The following is a 19,348-nucleotide window of genomic DNA, read 5'->3' as shown; positions in this document are numbered from 1 at the left end:
ATCTCACCAGTCTGGATGTTGACATCATATGATTTCAAATGCAGTATGTAAGCAATGCCACTTCGGATAACTGTCATTTCTCCACCATCTGTTTTCCTGACTCGGATAATGGCACCCAGTCTCCAGTCAGTAAAAAATAAATGCTCTGAGAAGAAACATGGGTAGATTAATATTTTCAGTCACAGCTAACTTATAAATAAAGCACTTGAGAAAATGCAATAGGCTTGTAATGCTTCTTGCAGATACGATCATCTCCCCCATAAATATCTGTAATATGTTTCTGTTACCATTTTCCATGACTTGTTACTCCCTAGTAATGCTCTGTGGAAGTCTGTATGTTAATAATACCAGGGTTCAGGTTCAGGCAAGCACACATGGAGTTTTATGATGGCATTTAGTAGCAACTGGGTTTAGTTCTGCATAGGTAATAGTGAAAATAAGAATCGGAGAATTCTTCTACAGAGCAACTCAATGAGGCCTCATAGGTCTGCGCCTGCTAAAGCACTCACCTGCTGAGTGCTCTTAGGTAAATACTACACTGTGTAAAGGAGACAGTCTGAATCATTCCTGAGATCCTTCCCAGGTAAAACAGTTCATATTCTATGTTTTAATGACAGCACTTAAATTGTATTTTTTTTCCCCTTGACTTAAATAAGAAGCCATTGAGAAGGAAAAGTACAGGTCTAGATCAAAAAGGAACTTTCATTGTATGTTTGAGGATCGATAAAAATCTCAACACAAATGTGCATTCACCTATAACCACATTACTCATGTTCCATGATGCTCAGAACAGTAAGAGAGGCAACATAAGACTCTAAACAACAAAAATTTAATCATGTTCACTTTACACTAACTACTGCAGCAGGAAAGTAAACATATATTTTTAAAAGAAAGAATTGCATCAACGTGGATTTTCTCTTTAATGATAGTTTAACTAGAAAACCCTAATTAATCAGAAAATGCTTAAGATGTCATAAATTTTATTCGACCAATTTCCTTATATGTGCTCTAATCAATGACCAGTCAGTCACTGGACTCCCTAAATCTTTCTAGAAACTGGCAATCCCAGTCCCACTACTCACAAAGGTATCCTAATATACTTGAATAAGTAAGGAGTTCAATAAATCTTTTAGTTCTGTGTGGTGCACAATCAAGAAGATCTAGCCCTTCAGTAAAAAGGTACATAATTTCTCTGATGTTGCACAACAAAAGAACTTTCCAAAAGAAATTCGCAATAAACGGCAATGTTGAAAGAAACAAATAATTATTGCTATTTTGGGAATGTTGTGTTGCCCTCATGGGTATGCATTCAATTTTTTTCATACTGATGAAACCAAAAGATACTAAAACTACATTTTCTTGAATCCCAAAACATCCCATCCCAGAGCAGAGAAAATTCAACATTTTCATAATGTTTCTATGTGACAGCAAATAGTATGTGTCTGACATCATTAGTAAAAGGGAGTAAATGGACGGCGGCAGCAGGAGGGGGACGGGAGGAGTATTTATAATTAACTCATCAAAAATCTCATGAGCATTTTTTAAATACCACACACTCCTCCACAGATAAACAGACAGCAGGACAAGATATGCAATATACTAACTAACTATTCATTCTACACACACATTCTATGCATGTGAGAAAGTCTTTGATTTATAGTGAGTGTGTAGTCTTTTCAAGCACTATGTTAATTATTCAAAGTAGGAGGTTTCAACCAGGGACACAACTAGCATATACACAGGGCTTTTGGTGGACCTAAACAAAACATGACCCCTCTAACTACAGTAATCATGGTTTGTCAAACAGACCCAGGATAGATTTCGGTCTCTCCTCACCCTCTTGGCCTAGCATTTTTATGCAGTGCACAAGCTGTACAACCATTCACAGAGCTCCTGTTTTCAAGACTAAGCAAACCACCTGTTTCATGGTACCAGGCTACATTCTTATTCCCAGCAACTCAACTCACAACAGCAAGCCTATGCTCAAATGGGGAGCTGAGAAGGCAGGTGAGCATTGGCTGTGCTCATTGTGACTGTAGTTCCCCAGAATTCATGCTTCCCAGTAATTTTCACTAGTAGCATGAAATTATTTGGAAAGGTTGATGAAAAAACAATTATGTCTCACTGTTTTTCATAAAGCATAACCTAACACTTCTATAAAACAAAGATGATGTCAGTTCTCCGACATTCTGAATAAAAAAGTTTCAAAGTCATTCAGTGAACATATAGTTGATGAATACGTGTAATCGTTTTTTCCATAAGGATTTCTAATGAGATTCTTACAAACACTGGAGAATAATGAAATGCACAATGATGACTATAAACAGCGCTTGCTGTTTTATTCTTGAAAATGAAGGCAGTAATTTACTGTTTCCTCATGTGATACTTGTATAACTAAGTAGTTGGGATGTTGAATGGTATAATACATGTAATCTACAAAGTGCTGTACCCATATACATTGTCAACATTATACAAATATATGCAAAACAAAAATCACACTCTAAAAATGAAATACACCATCAACAAAACGAGTGTTTTGTCTATATATAATAGCGCTATTTTAAATTTTTTCATTTTAAAGTGGCCAGCTTTTCTGGGATTGTGAGAATGCCACATGAGGATGAGTTTACTGTTGTAACTTGCAATGTATAAAACAATACATACCTTTATTGCCTTAAAACATACCTCCAAAGATGGCAAGTCCAAATGGATGTGTCATCTGCTCTATGTGGCCCAGTCTTCTTCTGTCTAAACCATCAAAGGTGCTGTGCTCAATTTTATCAAAATAGGCATCCACCCAGTATAATCGTGAAGCACTAAAATAATAAAATGTTTAATTATCTTATCCAAAACGATCAGAGCACCCTTCACACAAACGGCATTCAAAACAGTTGACACANATCAACAAAACGAGTGTTTTGTCTATATATAATAGCGCTATTTTAAATTTTTTCATTTTAAAGTGGCCAGCTTTTCTGGGATTGTGAGAATGCCACATGAGGATGAGTTTACTGTTGTAACTTGCAATGTATAAAAACAATACATACCTTTATTGCCTTAAAACATACCTCCAAAGATGGCAAGTCCAAATGGATGTGTCATCTGCTCTATGTGGCCCAGTCTTCTTCTGTCTAAACCATCAAAGGTGCTGTGCTCAATTTTATCAAAATAGGCATCCACCCAGTATAATCGTGAAGCACTAAAATAATAAAATGTTTAATTATCTTATCCAAAAACGATCAGAGCACCCTTCACACAAACGGCATTCAAAAACAGTTGACACATTTATTAAACAAAGTTTTTAAAATTTAAATTATATTTATTAAAAATTTAATAGTTTTATGTCCCCCAGAAAGAGACAGCTACTTTCATGAAGTGACTTTCAATCAATTGTCTTAGAAAACTTAAAATGTTGCTATCTTTGAGCCAGAAATTTTATTTTCTCCTTGTGAAATCAACAAGTTAAGAAAACATTGGTAGTAATCTATGTTTAAAAAGTTAATATATTTCTTCCATTTTTTTCTCCCATAAGTTACTTTGGCATTTTCATCTTTATAAACTTATTTACTCTATTCCTTTTCCTATGTTCCCAGATAGATCATCAATTTCTTGAGAACCATATCTTATACTTTTAAAGTTCTCCCAAAGTGCATGTAAGCAAATGTGCATTTGTTGATTAATTGACTCCAAAGATTTCCTAAACTCAAGACGCTCCCTGTAAGAAATTACATACAACCTACAGTTCATCAAATCTGTACCCTACTTCCAATGGGGCTTGGGACCCACCACCCCCATCTTAAGTTTCCACTAAATCTTATCATTCAGCTTCCTCTAGTAATTTTCTCAGAATACTCATGAATTAATTAGTTTTCACCCCAGCAGTAGCTGGCCAACTATGTTTATGTTCTTTGTGTTCTTATTCAATATCCTTCTCCCATCACCAATTAATTATTTAAAATTCCACGGGGGCAAGCAGTACCAGTTTCCTTACTCCATCACATCACCCAACCTGCCTCACTATGTGTTCTGCAGTAAAAGGGAACTAAGTCACAGGGATGATAATTCCTACTTACGCCCAATCGATGGCTAAGCCATTGGGCCATCCAAGAGTAGTGTTTACTATAGGCAAGAGGTGAGATCCATCACTCCATGCTCTCATAATTTTAGCAGGACGGAACCAATCAGTGAAGAATAGATACCTAGAAAAAGCAGTAGTAAGTCAAGGCTGTTAACACTGGGACAAACTACATGACTTCCAGAGATTTAGAACAAACAGAGATTCTCCAGATACTGCAATTAATTTCGTTTTCTTTATATGCTATCAAGTTTAACATATTTAGTGTATAACTGACATAATTGTCAGTTAAAATTTAGTTGTCAACCTGTAACCAAAGTCACAAATACAAATGGCATTTAAATGGGCGTTGAGAGAAGAGAACCACTGTCTTAGATTTTAGGAACTAAAACTATTGTCACCCAATGTATTCTCTAACAAGACACAATTCAGGTTACCTGAATACTAATATGAATATTCCATGTTGTTAAAATAAAATAATAAACAACAAGCAGAGCAAGAAAACAGATTTCAATCTCTTTCTCTCTGGATTAAACATTCAGGATCTTCTAGTCATTCTTGCATAAGAAATTGATAAATTTGCAGGAAACCATTCATCTCAGATGAAGAAAGCATCCAAATCAATGCAATGCAAACAGTATCTGACCCAAGGCATTTTTTCAATATTCTAAAGAGTGGGAAAAAGATAAGTCTAGAGGCAAAAAAAATAAAAAAATCTTTTCTCTTTTATGATATCCAGAGGAATCAAAATTAGTCTTTTCCAAAATGTAACTTTCTGAAATGTAACTACTTCATATCATTTTAAACAAGAGTCATCAGGAAAGGAATTCAACAGTTTTCAAAACCAAAGGCCAAAAGTTTAAGTTAAGACAAATCCATTTAAAAAATCAACTGTTTAACTTGCTAAAGGGCAATGAAATTTCTTATCAATAATAACATCAGTTTTAAAATGTGTCTCTTTTATTATCTTACAGAGAGAAAATTAAAGCAGACACTCTAGACGCAGCAAACAGACTTTTTTTGGGCACACAGGCATTCCAGTCAGACAGGTCTGGAATTTGAATACTGACTGTTGCCTAATAGCTGCGGGCTCTTTCACAAGTCACTTTATCTTACTGTGTCTTAGATTCATTCTCTCTAAAATGGGTATTTACACATACCTCCTTCACAAACTAGCTTTGGGATCTGATGAGATTATATATCTAATGGAAGCACAGGGGTGGATGTTCCCTGGGTAATCAGGCGTTAGTGAGTTACCGGCCATCTTTTTTATCATTCCACTCATATACAACACATAGCTCAGATTTGTTCTAAATAAACACAGTAGCTGTTAAACATATGTAAATAAGAAAGGTAAGAACCAAAAAGGAATACTGTGAAGTCTTCTGTCTTTCCTTGTTTGGTACCACCAATTATAGAATGGTAAAACATGAAACTCTGTGGTCTGAAAAACTTTTTATTCTGAAAACTACTGAATGATTAAGCAAGTTTTGCTAAGCTTATATCAATATATTAAAGCAGGGAAAGAATTTGGATCTTTCCTGTCAATTCCGTTGCCGATTCACTCCTTCTCTACTGAATCTCTATCACATTGTTTGGTCCTCTGCAGTTGTGAAAAAAACTACACTTCAGTGAAGACTGGGAAAGCCAAAAGTTAGAAGAACTGTTTTGGGTTTAAAAACAATTCTTTTACTAGTTTTTGAAGGAAAAAAGAAATAAAATTTAAGGTGATTTCAACTTATACAGTTCAATCTTATATCTGCTGAACTTACCAAATTGCTAGGGCATCACTTTTCAATGACTGTAAAAGACATACAGTTTCAAGCTCTTAGGAAAACATGAACACACTTACCCGGCAAAAGGATGAACTACCACTGATCGGGGGTTATTTAAATACTGAACTACTGTGCGTCTCGTTTTATCAGCTAGCCTCATGACACTGATACTTTTGTAATGAGAGTCTGTCCAATAGAGATTCTTTGAGATCCAATCGAAAGCCAAACTTTCAACATTTTCCACCCTGTTAGCTGCGAGAATTTCTCTTCCTATAAGTTAAAATATGGACATGTTTTAAACTAAGTATATTTTGTAAGACATCAATTTTCCTACTAATGCATATTGAAATTTTGTGTCAGAATTGGAACATATTTCAGGAATACATGTGGAATTCTTTTTAAAAAAAAAAAACTCTGTAAGCTGCTGAGCAGTAACATGAGATAAACTTAGAATCTATCCATTCCTCAAACTTTGGATCTCAAAGAGTAGATATGATACTGACAAACAGAACCAGGAATGGTATGGCCTGGATTTACTCCCATGTGCAACCTTCCAGAAAAAAATTTCTCACTGCAGAATATCTGAAGAAGAGATACCTGAGTTCACCTACTACCACCCGGAGACGGCTCTGATAAGCTGACACCACCAGGTACGACCTGAGGGTAACCTTGAGGTATCACCGCCCAACCCTCTCATCAACAGTCTTCCACAGCCACAAAGTTGCCAAGTTTGGAAAAGACCAGCAGAGATACCAGAAAGGAAATCAGAACTGATTAAAAAAAAAAAAAAAAACCACTTTCCTCTTTATGGAGTTGTTATGCCTTCTTTTCCCCTCTTTTTTCTTTTTCTCACTAAAGAAAATCTGAATCAGAACAAACAGCCATACCTCTTTCTTTTGCGGTAGGAAGAAAAAAAAAATCTTACTACTTTTTCTCTTCATTTATTCAGCAAATTGTGAAAAGAAAGTTCTCTGTGTGACAGACAACCAACTATATATTTAGAAAACACAATATTGCTAATACTGTTAATAATTACAGCTTAGATTAAATGAGCACTTACTAGGAGGCAGAAATTGGACCGAGTACTCTACATGGATTCATCCATCCTCACAGCCACTCAATCAAGTAGGCATTAGTATCGCTCTTATTCTACAGATGAGGGAACCAAGTCAAAGAGAAGTTAAGTATCTGGAAAGAAGTGTGGACACCACCCTCAAGGTAATTCATAGTGAGGTGGTGAAAGAGGAGGAGACAACTAGGCCAAGAGACAAAAATAAGAGTAATAGGTGCTGAGATGGAGAGATGCATAGGATGGTCTGAAAGCACAGATTCCCAGTGGACCACATGGCAAAGCGGAGGTCTGGGGTGGTTGACAGAGACAGAGACTGAACACTCCACATGTTCTAGGAGTATGAATGGACGTTAATGAGTTAATGGTAGAGGTTAAAGGAGATAGAAATATTCATGATGACCACCAGGTGGGGATGGGGCACTAAGGAAGGGGTGAGTGGTCATGTCCTTCCTCTAAGGCATGTGAGAAGTTGGATGAGGCATCCACTTAGACATGTTGGTTTAGAGGTGATTGTAGGATATCCAGGTGATGTATCCAAAAGGCAGCTGGCACTATGGGTCTGAACCTCAGACAGAGAACTTGCATAGAGGTTTTTATCATGACCTACAGAAAAGTTTGCTTGGTCTTTCCCTCATTCCCCAGGTTAGGAGGAAAAACACTCAGTAAATGCACTATTATAAAAGTCTCCCCCACAATTATTTATAGTTGTTACATAGATAGTAATCAAAGGCATGAAAGGTGTGAAATTATTCAGAAAAGGAGGATCAATGTTGAACAACCGATTTACAGCTTTTATAGAACAGGCAAAAAAGAAAAGATCTCCAGGGTACACTAGAAAAAAAAAAATGATCAAGAAATAGAAGGAAATCCAGGAGGATACTGTCATGGAAGAAAGAATTTTTGAGAGAAGATGGCCGAAGTACCAAATATAGATCTGAAAGGCATTATTTAATGTAGCAAGAAAGAGACTAGAGGTGACCAGGATGAGAGGGGTTTCAGCCACCTGGTGGGCAGATTGCGAGAGATGAGTAATCAGTGAGAAATATGGAAGAGGGGATAGGAAAGTGCAAATCAATCTTTCAAGAAACTTGACCATGAAATGCAGAGAAGGACTTATCACTAAAGAGGAACGTGGAGTGAAGGGTAAGTTGCATATTTTTTTAGGATGGGAGAAACTTGAGCATATCTGATGACAGGGAAAAGTCAGTAGAAAAAGAGAATTTAGAAAAGAGAAGGTATCATTGATGGAGGGAGTTTTCCTGAGGGCTTCATTCAGCTAATCCTGACTTTTAATATGACTTCTTTTCTTTTCCTTTTATTTTCTTTTCTTTAGAGACAGGTCTTACATCGGCTGCAGTGCAGTGGCATGATCATAGCTCACTGCAGCCTCCAACTCCTTACCTCAAGTGATCCTCCCAAGTATCTGCCACTACACCACACCACCACCACATTGGTTAATTTGATTTCTGACTCATTTCCTGCATATACTGTGTACTCATCCAAGAAAAAAAAAAAAAGAACAATGTAATGCCTCCCTCACCAAAGCTTACAGAGTCAGCATACCACTGACGATGAAGAATACTTTAAAAGGTTGTTCAGCATATGGACTTGAAGTTTACCAAAAATACAATGAGAATTCCAGATCAACAAAGCAGAAGGAAGCTGACTTGTGGAGGTGCCTATGGGAGACTTGACCTGCATGCAGCTGAGAAACCCAGTACTACCTTTTGCTGAGCACTAAGCTCAATTGCACTTCTCCAAGCTCAGTAGGCCTGATTCTAAGTCCTCAAAAAAGATAATTTCTGGTTCAAAATAGCAGATTGACAAACGAAACATGTTTATCTCCTCTTCCTACCAAACGCTACTTAAAAGACAGTAAAATAACAGCAGATGAGCAATTCCAACAAATATTTTAAAAGGTATTGAAGGAGTGATAACTCAATCAAGAAGGGGAAAATGCTACAAACTAAGTGTCAACAGAAGACAGACACACACCCACATATGCAGAAGCCTCAGTGCACTCACACTCAGAGGCACCAGGTCCTAAGAAAGGCAGGGGCAAGGAACTAAGGGGCTCAGATAAAGTCAGGATAAGGAGCAATCCAATGCCCAGGTCCCTCCCAGATCCTGAGTGTCACGCCACTCCTCTATCTCCTCTAATGGACCACAGATCTTCTTTTCTGGAGGAGCTGAAGCAGAATGGCTATGGGTTCAGGGCACAGTCTTCAATGGAGAACTGAGATGGACGTGGAACTGAGTACAGGAGGATTATAGGAATACTGAAAGGGTGCCCTCAGCTCCCTTTCCTCTGCCCACTCCCAGAACAGACCACCATTTCCCCACATCTTCCCCTTACCCCAAGAAGGAGAATGAAAGCATCTATGAAGGAGAAATTAATCACCCCCAGAACAGACCACCATCTCCCCACATCTTCCCCTTACCCCAAGAAGGAGAATGGAGGCATCTATGAAGGATAAATTGATCATCTCCAGAAAAGACTCACTAATGCTGCCTTGGGGAGCAGTCTGGCAACCAAGCCACCTCCCTGTCTGAAGCTTACCAGCTGACAAGGCCTATCCACATGTACAGACTTTCAGGTCAGGTTTTATAACCTTACCCTAAATACCAAACTAGCAACTCGGACATTTGGAGAAAGCTTCTATCACAAAGAAGAAAGGTGAAAAGAAATCAAAAGGAAAAGGAATCCAGAGAAAATGGAAACAGAGGAGGTTAATTTTTAATGTCATATCCATATCCATATCAAGGTCATATCCATAGAAATGGTACTCAGAATGGCACTGGACTCAGCGCTAGATATTAGAGGTCACTGGAGCAATGTTTTCAAATTCCAGATTTGAATTAACTTGCAACCTGTACCCAGCCAAACAGTCAAAAGGAGAGCAAAATAAAACGCTCACAGACATTCAAAGACTCAAAATATATGCCACCTACTTATGCTTCTCAGGAAGCTATTATATAACATGTTTCAGCAAAATGAGGAAATAAATCTAGAAAAAGAAATAAACGGCCTACCACAAACAGAAGGTCCAGCACAGGGGAGCAGCAAAGAGAAGTCAGAAGATAAGAGCTGTACACCAGGCCAGAGAAAACAAGTCCCAACCAGAACACAGTATAGGGGTCTCAGAAGGAAAAAAAAATTATAGGCTGTTTTCTGTCTTTGTACAGGCATTTGATAGAGCTATTGGAGCCTTTGGGGAAAATGCATGATTGTTATATTTTAAAACTAAGCAAATGAAAATAGGGCAATTGTCAAAAATTGTCAAGAAATGTCATCCTAGAATTGGCTGTGCAGTGAACAATATTTATATTTATATTATGTTTATAATATAAACACATATTATTAATTTAACCAGAAGTATAACCTAGCTTTTAAGGAGAATGGGGAAGGGAACTCAGAAGCTGGGACAGAAGAATGATGTAAGAAAGCAAAATGCTCACCTAGAACAAGGAAGTAAATACCAAAAATGATAAATCAAGAAATAGAAGTATAAACAAAGCAGTTAGAAACATGGAGACAAACAAAAGAAGAAACAGTCAAAAGAACTGTTCCCTCCCCAGAGCAGGTCTGGACTGGGGACAGGGCAGGGTGGGCAATATGGCTTTATACTGATAACAGATATAATGATATCCAACATTTACTGAATACTTACTATTTTCTAGCCATTACTCTAGGTGTTTACATGTATTAGCCAAAAATTCTCTCAACAACCTTATGAGCAATATATGACCTGCATATTTTCCAGATTAGAAAATTGAGGCATAAGGAAATTGAGTAACTTGCCCAAGGTTACAAAGCTAGGAAATGTGGGAAGCTGGAATTTGGAAGCAGGCAGCATAGCTCCTAAGCTGGCCCTCTTAGTTGGTATGTTATATTGCTTACAGATTTTATTACTAATACAAGCCGAACCATTGGCATTTACATAGTCCAGCATTCCTGAAGAGATGTCTTCCCCTTTAATCAATCCGACTGCTTGAGTATGAAAAACAGCTTCTAGTCAATTAATCTGTTAATGGCTCTCATATACTTGACATTCCTTTTATGTTAATATTGGTCGTTGTTAAAATACACACACATTCGTAACTCTTTTTTTTTTTCTTTTTTTCGAGATAGGGTTGCACTCTGTTGCCCAAGCTGGAGTGCAATGGAATGGTCATAGTTCACTGCAGCCTGGAACTCCTGGGCTCAAACAATCCTTCCATTGCAGCCTCCCAAGTAGTGGGGACTACAGGTACATACCACCATGTCTGGCTAATTTTTTTCTTTTCTTTGGTACAAGTGGAATCTCACTATGTTGCCCAGGCTGGTGTCAAACTCAAGCAATCCTCCCATCTCTGTTCCCAAAAATAACTTGTTTCTAAAATAAAGGAAAGGTGTTTGTTTTACCTTAATCCATAAAAAAGCAATAAATTTATTTTCTCAATCTAAAATTATTTAGGAAGCTTAGTAAAGACTCTGCTTAAAAATTAGATACCGAGTTTTAATTATCAAGTTTTAAGTATCATTACAATAAAAAGGCAAAACATGCACACACACACAGAGAAACCTTTCTCACCTGTGCCATCAATCTTTTGTTTAAAAATCATGTGTTTTGACATATCTGAAAAAAAGATAGTGCTGTCCTGGGCATCAAAATCAATCCCAACAAAGAAAGAAGGATTCCCCGAAACTGGAACCATGACATCTTCCTGGGTAGACAAGGTGAACGGGATCCCACGAATAGCAACTTGGGATGAAAAAATGAGGAAATTCTGAACAGCTATAGGAAGAAGAACACAGCACAGTCAGCCACAGCATGGTTCTTTCCCCTCCTCCCAAATTCCAAATAAATGCATCCACAGAGCAAACTTTAAATTACAAAATATAATTCTGAAATAAATGTAAAAATAAATTTTTGGAAAGCATAGTTAGAAATAATAGAGGGAAGAAAAAAGATAAGCACCTATGAGGGTGATACGAGTATTAGAATCTTCCTTCTTCCTAAGAAATGTATCCTTAACATTTATTTATATGAAAAACGATATCCATATGCTTAATTTATAAAATAGTATTAGCTGAACTCTATAATAATTCCATAATAATCCTCAAGTTGGATTAACTTCTGCATAGAGATCTACACCAAGAACCTTACTGTAGGTACCAAGATAATTAACAGCAATCAGAAACATAAAGATATAAAGGAGTGAAAGCAGGGAAGGAAGGGGAGGGATAAAGGAAATAGGTAAGAAGAAGTAATGTTTAAAATCAAAGAGGAGATTGTGACAGTATGTCAGGGAATCAAGAAGATGAAGGAGGTATGGCCAAGACGAAGATAAAAATTGCAGGTATGAAATTTAAAAGCAAAATTATTAGACAATGCACTATTTTGATATAATAGTTAGAAATACACGTTTTTTTTTAAATGAGGGTGATTTTTCTGAATCTAAAACTACCTAAGAAGTTAACAAATTTGTCTGGTTAGAATAAGAGAATTTACATACTACGCTAGAAACAGCAACATCTGGAGAGCAAGAATTTGTCACATGCACAGAAAGGAGAGTTGTAGAAGGGAAAATAAGAAAAACAAATATTGTAGGAGTGCATTTCATCATTAGCTAGGGCCCAGGCAATGGCTTAAGTATGAATAGATGTATAAGAAACCAAAGAGGAAGAAAGGAAACCTTCAAGGTAAGAATGAAATCAGGAATATGGAGGCAGATACGAGAAAGTTTGAACTGAAAGATGAAAACCTGTGTGAGGAACTGAGCTACCCCAATGCTCAGGGGTTCATTTTGGAATACAGAGAGAAAGAAAAAAAGCCAGATGGAATTCAGATGTGATTACCTGGTTGAAAGCGGCATACGTGTTGGTCTAGGAGAAGTCAAAGTGGGGAGAAGTACAATTCTTCCCATCAAAGTTAAGGCTAACATCTAAAGTGGAAAAGGTATACATGGTATAGAAAAGAGTTCAAAGTTCAACCACATGGAATTTCAAGACCATAGTTAATAGGAGAAAAAGGCTTCAGGAAACAAACAAAGGGGAAAGGGAACCCAAGAAAACCTTAGATGTGGGATTAAAGCAAAATCCCAAAAGACAGAAATTTACATTTTCGAACATAGCTCTGCGTATAGTAGAAGTGGTGCCTACCAAGGAAGATATTCTGTGGGCTACAGAAAGCTTATCTGCAGTGAAGAAGTTACACAGGGAGCTGGTCCAGTTCAAGAACAGCAGTTAGTCTAGTTAGAGGTTTGGACACACATACACCTGTGCCACCTGCGAAAAACGTCCAAAACAGACTTCTTACCAATGCAGCGGCGCTCATCCGTATCCAGCTGGAAGCCGAACGTGCACTTGCAACGGAAACCCAAACCATCATTATCTGTTCTGTGGCTGAGGACACAGACCTGCTCACAGCCCCCATTGTTATCTTTACACGGATTGGTTGCTGGAGGGAAAAATGCACAGGGTTAAATTGCAATTAGAAATGTGTAATTATCCAAGACACGAAGCCACTTCTAGCCCTTTTCACCTATAGGTGAAATAGAGTAATGGATTAGCAACGTATTGAAAACATTACTACTGGTTACTACTGAATACATCCACATCTGGCTACACTAACCCTCCCAGTATCACTGCTGCTCTCCTATCCACTCTCCAACTGATGGTGGCACAAAAAAAAAAAAAAAAAAAAAAGAAAGCACTCCTTAAACTTTCTCCCCAATAATTATGTCAGAAGTTATGTCTGCTATCCTCCATGATTAGAAATAACTGCCAAAAGAAAACCCACACTTCCACTGCTTTTTTTTTTTTTTTTTTTGCCATTTGTAGGATATAATAAATATTACTCACTGGATGCTTACTTTGTAAGTAAACCAACTTAGTAACCAATAGCTCTAAGAGGTAAGTATTAGTCCTCCAATTTTACATAGGAGGAAACCAAGAATCTAAACAGTTAAATAACTTGCCGAGCATTATTCAGCAGCTAAACAGCTTGACTGGGATTCAAAGCCAGATCTGATTCCAAAACCTTAAATGTCTGCAACACAAACTAATTAATACTTCCAAAAGCCACTCTCAAAGTAGTGACCTTAGGAAGATCACTGCCACAGCTAGAAATTTTATATCTGCTTTTAAAATTGTCTTCTTAGCCTTTGACTTATTCTTTAAAATATTCTCTTTATCTTCTCGGGTGGATTGATTTGGGGAAACAATAGGCAGATGTCATTCTGAGCCAAATAATGAAAATAGTAATTTGAGTAATCACACTGATCATTGATCTAGTGGATCTAATGTGAGGGCAGGTGTGAGGTTAGTTGTGAGTTGAGTGTAAAAACTATTCCAAATAGATATTTCCAAAAACGTTTTCAGATAAAATATCTATTTTTAGACAAATATATATTTTCCCAGGATGGTGACACTGAAGGATATTCATCTAAATGTGTCAGTTCCAGTGGCTGGGCTTTTGTTAAGTTAACTGCATTACTTTGTAGTCTTTCTTCATCCCAAATAGATCCATCACTTAACATGAGAGTTTTAAAGCAAATCTGTTTTCCTCTAAATTATTGTTCACCAATATTAAACTTTCTACCAACATAGTGTAGTTTATGTTTCTTTTTCTTTGATCCATAAGCAAATACAGAAAAGAGCCATATACAGTCCAGATAGACATATCAAAGCTCAAGCTATAACCTGGAAACATAAACAAAGCTTATGATAGGCCAGGTACAGTGGCTCACGCCTGTAATCCCAACACTTTGGGAAGCCGAGGCAGGAGGATCGCTTGAAGCCAAGAGTTCCAGATAGTGAAAACCCCATCTCAGAAAAAAGAAAAAGAAAAAAATACATGGTAAAATAACAGAAGACTAAGCAGTGTCTGAATCAAAATATTTCTTTTTTTAAATAAGTGACCAGCCAGAGAAACACCAAACCCAGCTGGCCTATGACAGATTAATCAGAACCAAAGAACAGGTGCCATACATATGCAACAGAGAAGAAGAAAAAAAATGGCTCTGACACTGCCTAAAATGGACACTTAGACATGTCATTTTCTTCTGTGTGACCTGTTTCCTTAACTGTAATATTAGAAGTTTGAAATAGATGTTTTTCCCAGTAGAATGAGGATAGGTATTTTGGTTTGGTTTGTGAGCTGCTATAGCCCCAAGCATCTTTGCAGGTGCCAATAAACATCTGTTAAATAAATCTCTAAATTCCCTCTAGATTTGGCATTTAACTCTGAAACACATCAATTTCTCCAGAATGCTCCTAATCTGTAGAACCAGTTTCATGGAGTTTAACACTCCGGGTAACCAACCCTTCATATACTTGAGAATGCCACCCAAATCACATGAGACCCCTCATTATTAACTTTCAAAGCTTTGAGAAAATCTTTCCACCAAGTCCAGTGCCAAGCATGGTTACCACTGTTCTGAGGCTTACCATAGGGCTGTCTGAGGGAATGGTAAACAGTCACTCCATAGGGCCTCAGGGAAGCCTGGTAGTATACTTGTGGGTTGGTCTCTGCGAACTTGTTTGCCTTCAGCACGGCCATCTTTGTCCAATCAGTAAAGAACACCTGACCTTCAAATAAACTTATTCCAAAGGGATGAGGAATGAGGGAGCCTCCATGAACTACGGTCTTCCTGTTATAAAAGACACATATATATCATACAATGTGTTAGTTTTGCTTTATTATCATTAAAGCTGTAGTTAGTTCAATTACATGCCTGAAAAGCTAAATAATTTCTTGTCACAAATACGGAATAGATAGAAAAGGTACATTTTAGATGTATACATATTTCCATCTACATATGATAGAAGGATTTTCATGTTGTCTCTTGGAAAAGATGCCTGAGACTTATATTTCAGTCCCAGTCAATCCTTTAGCTTGTCCTAGACTTTTTTGGAATTTACTGTTTTCCCTTTTGATCTTCATTCCTTTTAGGTTGCCCCACATCTAAAAGGCTAAGATGTGAAATAGCATGTTGAATACCATAGGTGAAAGAGTATTCCAAGACTTTGGAAGTCTGGGAAAAGATGCCTTCGCCAATTATTTTCCACTGCACCATTGACCATTTCCTAGCAATTAGGGAGCAGGACAGTGAGTGGTAGGATTAAAGCCTCAGCAAGCGCCCAGATCTGCTCCTGACATCACTGTAAGGAGAGCAAGAAGCAATGCCACTACCACTGTTATGCATCTGCTTGATGGAACTATCAACTGATCATACTTGCAATGGAGGCCCAAAGCCACTTGACTGGGAAGAAAATAGAAGTAAAATTAGGCACTAAGCAAAGAGAGGAAATCAACAACACCCCCCCATGACTACGTCTCCACAAACCATGATTCAGTTAGACACATGAACAGAGTGAGGCAGAAGATGGTTGATATGGGAAAACTCTTATTTTCTTTATTTTGGCGTAATACAAAGACCTCAAAGAAAAATATTAGCATCCCCTGATAACTAAAAAGGACCATAGAGCTCTAAGAAAAGACTTAAAGATATTAAAGCTGGGAAACACACTAACGGGGAGTAAACAAAGAAACCTAAGGTGGCAGGTTAGTGTACACTTTGAAACATTCCATAATGACACGTACATTAAGATTAGAGAATAGTTTCTTTTTCAGTTAGCAAATTCCAGAACCCTGAATGCCACCTGCTGGCAAAGCGAGAGGCAATGACTTTATGATTTCAGCTGTACTTGTGAGCTTTAATATTTCTTTGATGTTTCTTCACAGCCAGCAAACCACTCAAATCTTTTCGAAACTCCATTGATTTTTATCTTTTATGCTTTACTTTTTTTTACTTTAGCAAAAGTTAGACTATATAATGTAATGCTAAAATATCCCAAAGAGAAAAAATTTAGGCAATTTCACAATTATTTTATGTGACTTATTGGGTTAGCTAATTTTTTCATAAAATTTATTCATATTCCCCTTATGGAAGCCAGTTTCAGTGATAGGAAGTAACCACATTAATACCCAATCACTTCATTTAACGAAGCAGAGATTGTTCTAAGGATATATAATCCAGTGGCAAACTGTGATATTATCCTTACAAAATGGAAACATAAGAGGAAACAAAACTATAATATTGCTTTCATTGAGAAAACATAAAATCAAGTCATTGGGGAAAATTAAATTAACCAGTCTATTTGCTGAATCCACCCAAGAATAATATTTTGGGTCAAAATTTGAAGAACATGTTTTACCCAATTTTTGAAAATACCAACAGGAGAGGATCTAAAATAGGTTTTTTACATTAAGTTATAGTTAGCTCTAATCAGAGTACAAAGATGAAAAAAAAATGTGCCATATTCAGCCAGGTGTAGTGGCTCACATCTGTAATCCCAACACTTTGGGAGGCCGAGGCGGGCAAATCACTTGAGGTTAGGAGTTTGGGACCAGCTTGGGAAACGTGGTGAAATGTTATCTCTACTAAAAATACAAAAATTAGCCAGGCATGGTGGTGTATGCTTGTAATCCTAGCTACTGGGGAGGCTGAGGCAGGAGAATCACTTGAACTTGGGAGGCGGAGGTTGCAGTGAACTGAGATCGCATCACTGCACTCCAGCCTGGGTGACAGAGTGAGACTCCATCTCAAAAAAAAAAAAAAAAAAGAAAGCCATATTCTGCATTCAAATATTGCCGTTTAAGTATCTTTGTACACCAGGTAAAAGTACAATACAAAGAATTTCTCCTTGAAATTTGAAATATATAAAAGCAGAGTAAAATCCATTTAATTGCCAGTAGGCAACATCAAATACCTAATAAAACATGCATTTATTAGGGGAAGGTTAGAAAATTAAAAGGGAAAGTGATCTTGAGAAACAAAGCACAAATGAACTCTGGAGTAAATGAAAATAATGTGCATCATCTGGGACTAGGCGAGTAGTTGGAGAGGAGAAATCAAAGAACAAAGGCTGGAGGTTATAGTTAATGAGGGTTTACCTCTTGTGTTATGGGACACAAGAAGAGTTAACAAAACGGAGCAAGTCACTTCATGCAAATATCAGTACAAAGGTCATTAAAGCTATCATGTCAACCAACAAAGCAATATTTTCATTCTGGTCCTTTGATGTTTCTCTCCAGCCATTTCAAGCACTTTCCCCACAACTTATAAAACCATAAAGCCATACAAAATACTTCTTACCTTTGAATTCCATCATAAGTTACAGTTTCAATGTAATCAAACCGAGAGTCAACCCAGTAAACACGCTTCGATATCATATCCAGAGTTACCCCAGCAGGCCATCCCAGCTTCGTTTTCACCAAGTCTTTACGGTTGCTGCCATCCATGAATGCCCTTTCCAACTTAGGTTCCCCAGAAAGGCTCTCCCAATCTGAGAAAAATAAATAACTACAAAAGAAAAACAGAAGATGAAAGAATCTGGTATTTTACAAGTTTACCCGGGAATTTTTTTTTAATAGTGTGTTTGGATCAATGGAAATTTTATCCAGCTGATTAGAGAACCACAGTATAAAGCAACAGGGAAATTAAGTATTTTAAAAAAAGAGAGAGAGAGAGAGAGAGAGACTGCGGGGGTCAATCAGGAGCGTCAACAGTTCCAAATAGCAACTACTATGATGCACTAATATGGCAGTCTAAAAGTTCATATTCAGCCAGCCAGGCACAGCGGTTCATGCCTGTGGTGCCAGCACTTTGGGAGGTCAAGGCACAAGGATCGCTTGAGGCCCATATTTCGCGACCAGCCTTGTCTGGAGCCATGAGGCCCGGAATTAGCCGACCTCTGTTGCTTGATCTCCGCAAAGCGGAGACAAGACGGCACATTTCCGGGTTCTTTATTGAGGACCCTTCCCGCGCACGCCTAAGTTTTTCCCGCGCGCGCCCAAAGCTTTTCCCGCGCGCGCCTAAGTTTTTCCCGCGCGCGCCTAAACTGTTCCCGCGCGCGCCAACCTTTCCCGCGCGCGCACAAACATTTTCCCGCCCAGGAAGATATGCAGCCTAGGGCGCAGGCGCGATCCCGCGCCCGGGAAAAGTACAAACCCATGGCGCATGCGCGATTGTAATTTGAGTAAGCCCAGCCTCCTGTCACCGCCCTGGCCCAACCTCTTCCTCTGCCAGCCTATATAAGGCATTGCACTGCCACCATTAAACGAGACTTGATCAGGCTATTTGTCTTGTCTCCATTTCTCGTGTTTTCTTGTCTCCTCCATTCCCACTCCCCCTTCCAGGGTCTGTTTGACTGTCCTGCAGGTCGGGACACAGCCTGGGCAACATGGCAAGACCCTGTCTCTACAAAAATTAGAAGATTAGCTGGGCATGATGGCACTTGCCCATAGTTTCAGCTACTCCGGAAGCTGAGGTGGGAGGATTGCTGGAGCCCAGAAATTCAAGGCTGCAGCATGCCATGATTGTGCAGCTGCACTCCAGCCTGGGCAACAGAGCAAGAACCTGTCTCACAAAAAAAAA

At 38.1% G+C, this 19,348-nt stretch overlaps 1 protein-coding gene across 2 annotated transcripts in view; it reads right to left on the bottom strand.

Annotated features, from left to right (window-relative positions):
* LRP2 (LDL receptor related protein 2) overlaps positions 1 to 19,348 on the bottom strand; it is a 229,106-nt gene that overhangs the window by 124,017 nt on the left and 85,741 nt on the right. The window contains exons 13-20 of one of the 2 annotated variants that reach the window (XM_017854503.1): positions 18,068 to 18,274; positions 15,357 to 15,559; positions 13,225 to 13,365; positions 11,497 to 11,700; positions 5,928 to 6,120; positions 4,074 to 4,199; positions 3,069 to 3,199; positions 8 to 145 (exon numbers count right to left, since the gene is read on the bottom strand). In XM_017854503.1, coding sequence (XP_017709992.1) covers positions 8 to 145; positions 3,069 to 3,199; positions 4,074 to 4,199; positions 5,928 to 6,120; positions 11,497 to 11,700; positions 13,225 to 13,365; positions 15,357 to 15,559; positions 18,068 to 18,274 — 1,343 coding nt within the window. Of the gene's footprint in view, positions 1 to 7; positions 146 to 2,685; positions 2,811 to 3,068; positions 3,200 to 4,073; positions 4,200 to 5,927; positions 6,121 to 11,496; positions 11,701 to 13,224; positions 13,366 to 15,356; positions 15,560 to 18,067; positions 18,275 to 19,348 lie in introns of those variants that run through there. The other variant, XM_017854502.1, reaches the window with a different exon arrangement.

Source organism: Rhinopithecus bieti, unplaced genomic scaffold, assembly GCF_001698545.2.
Source record: "Rhinopithecus bieti isolate Rb0 unplaced genomic scaffold, ASM169854v2 scaffold_37314, whole genome shotgun sequence".
Classification (NCBI taxonomy): Eukaryota; Metazoa; Chordata; class Mammalia; order Primates; family Cercopithecidae; genus Rhinopithecus; species Rhinopithecus bieti.
This window is presented reverse-complemented; position numbering and strand designations above follow the sequence as displayed.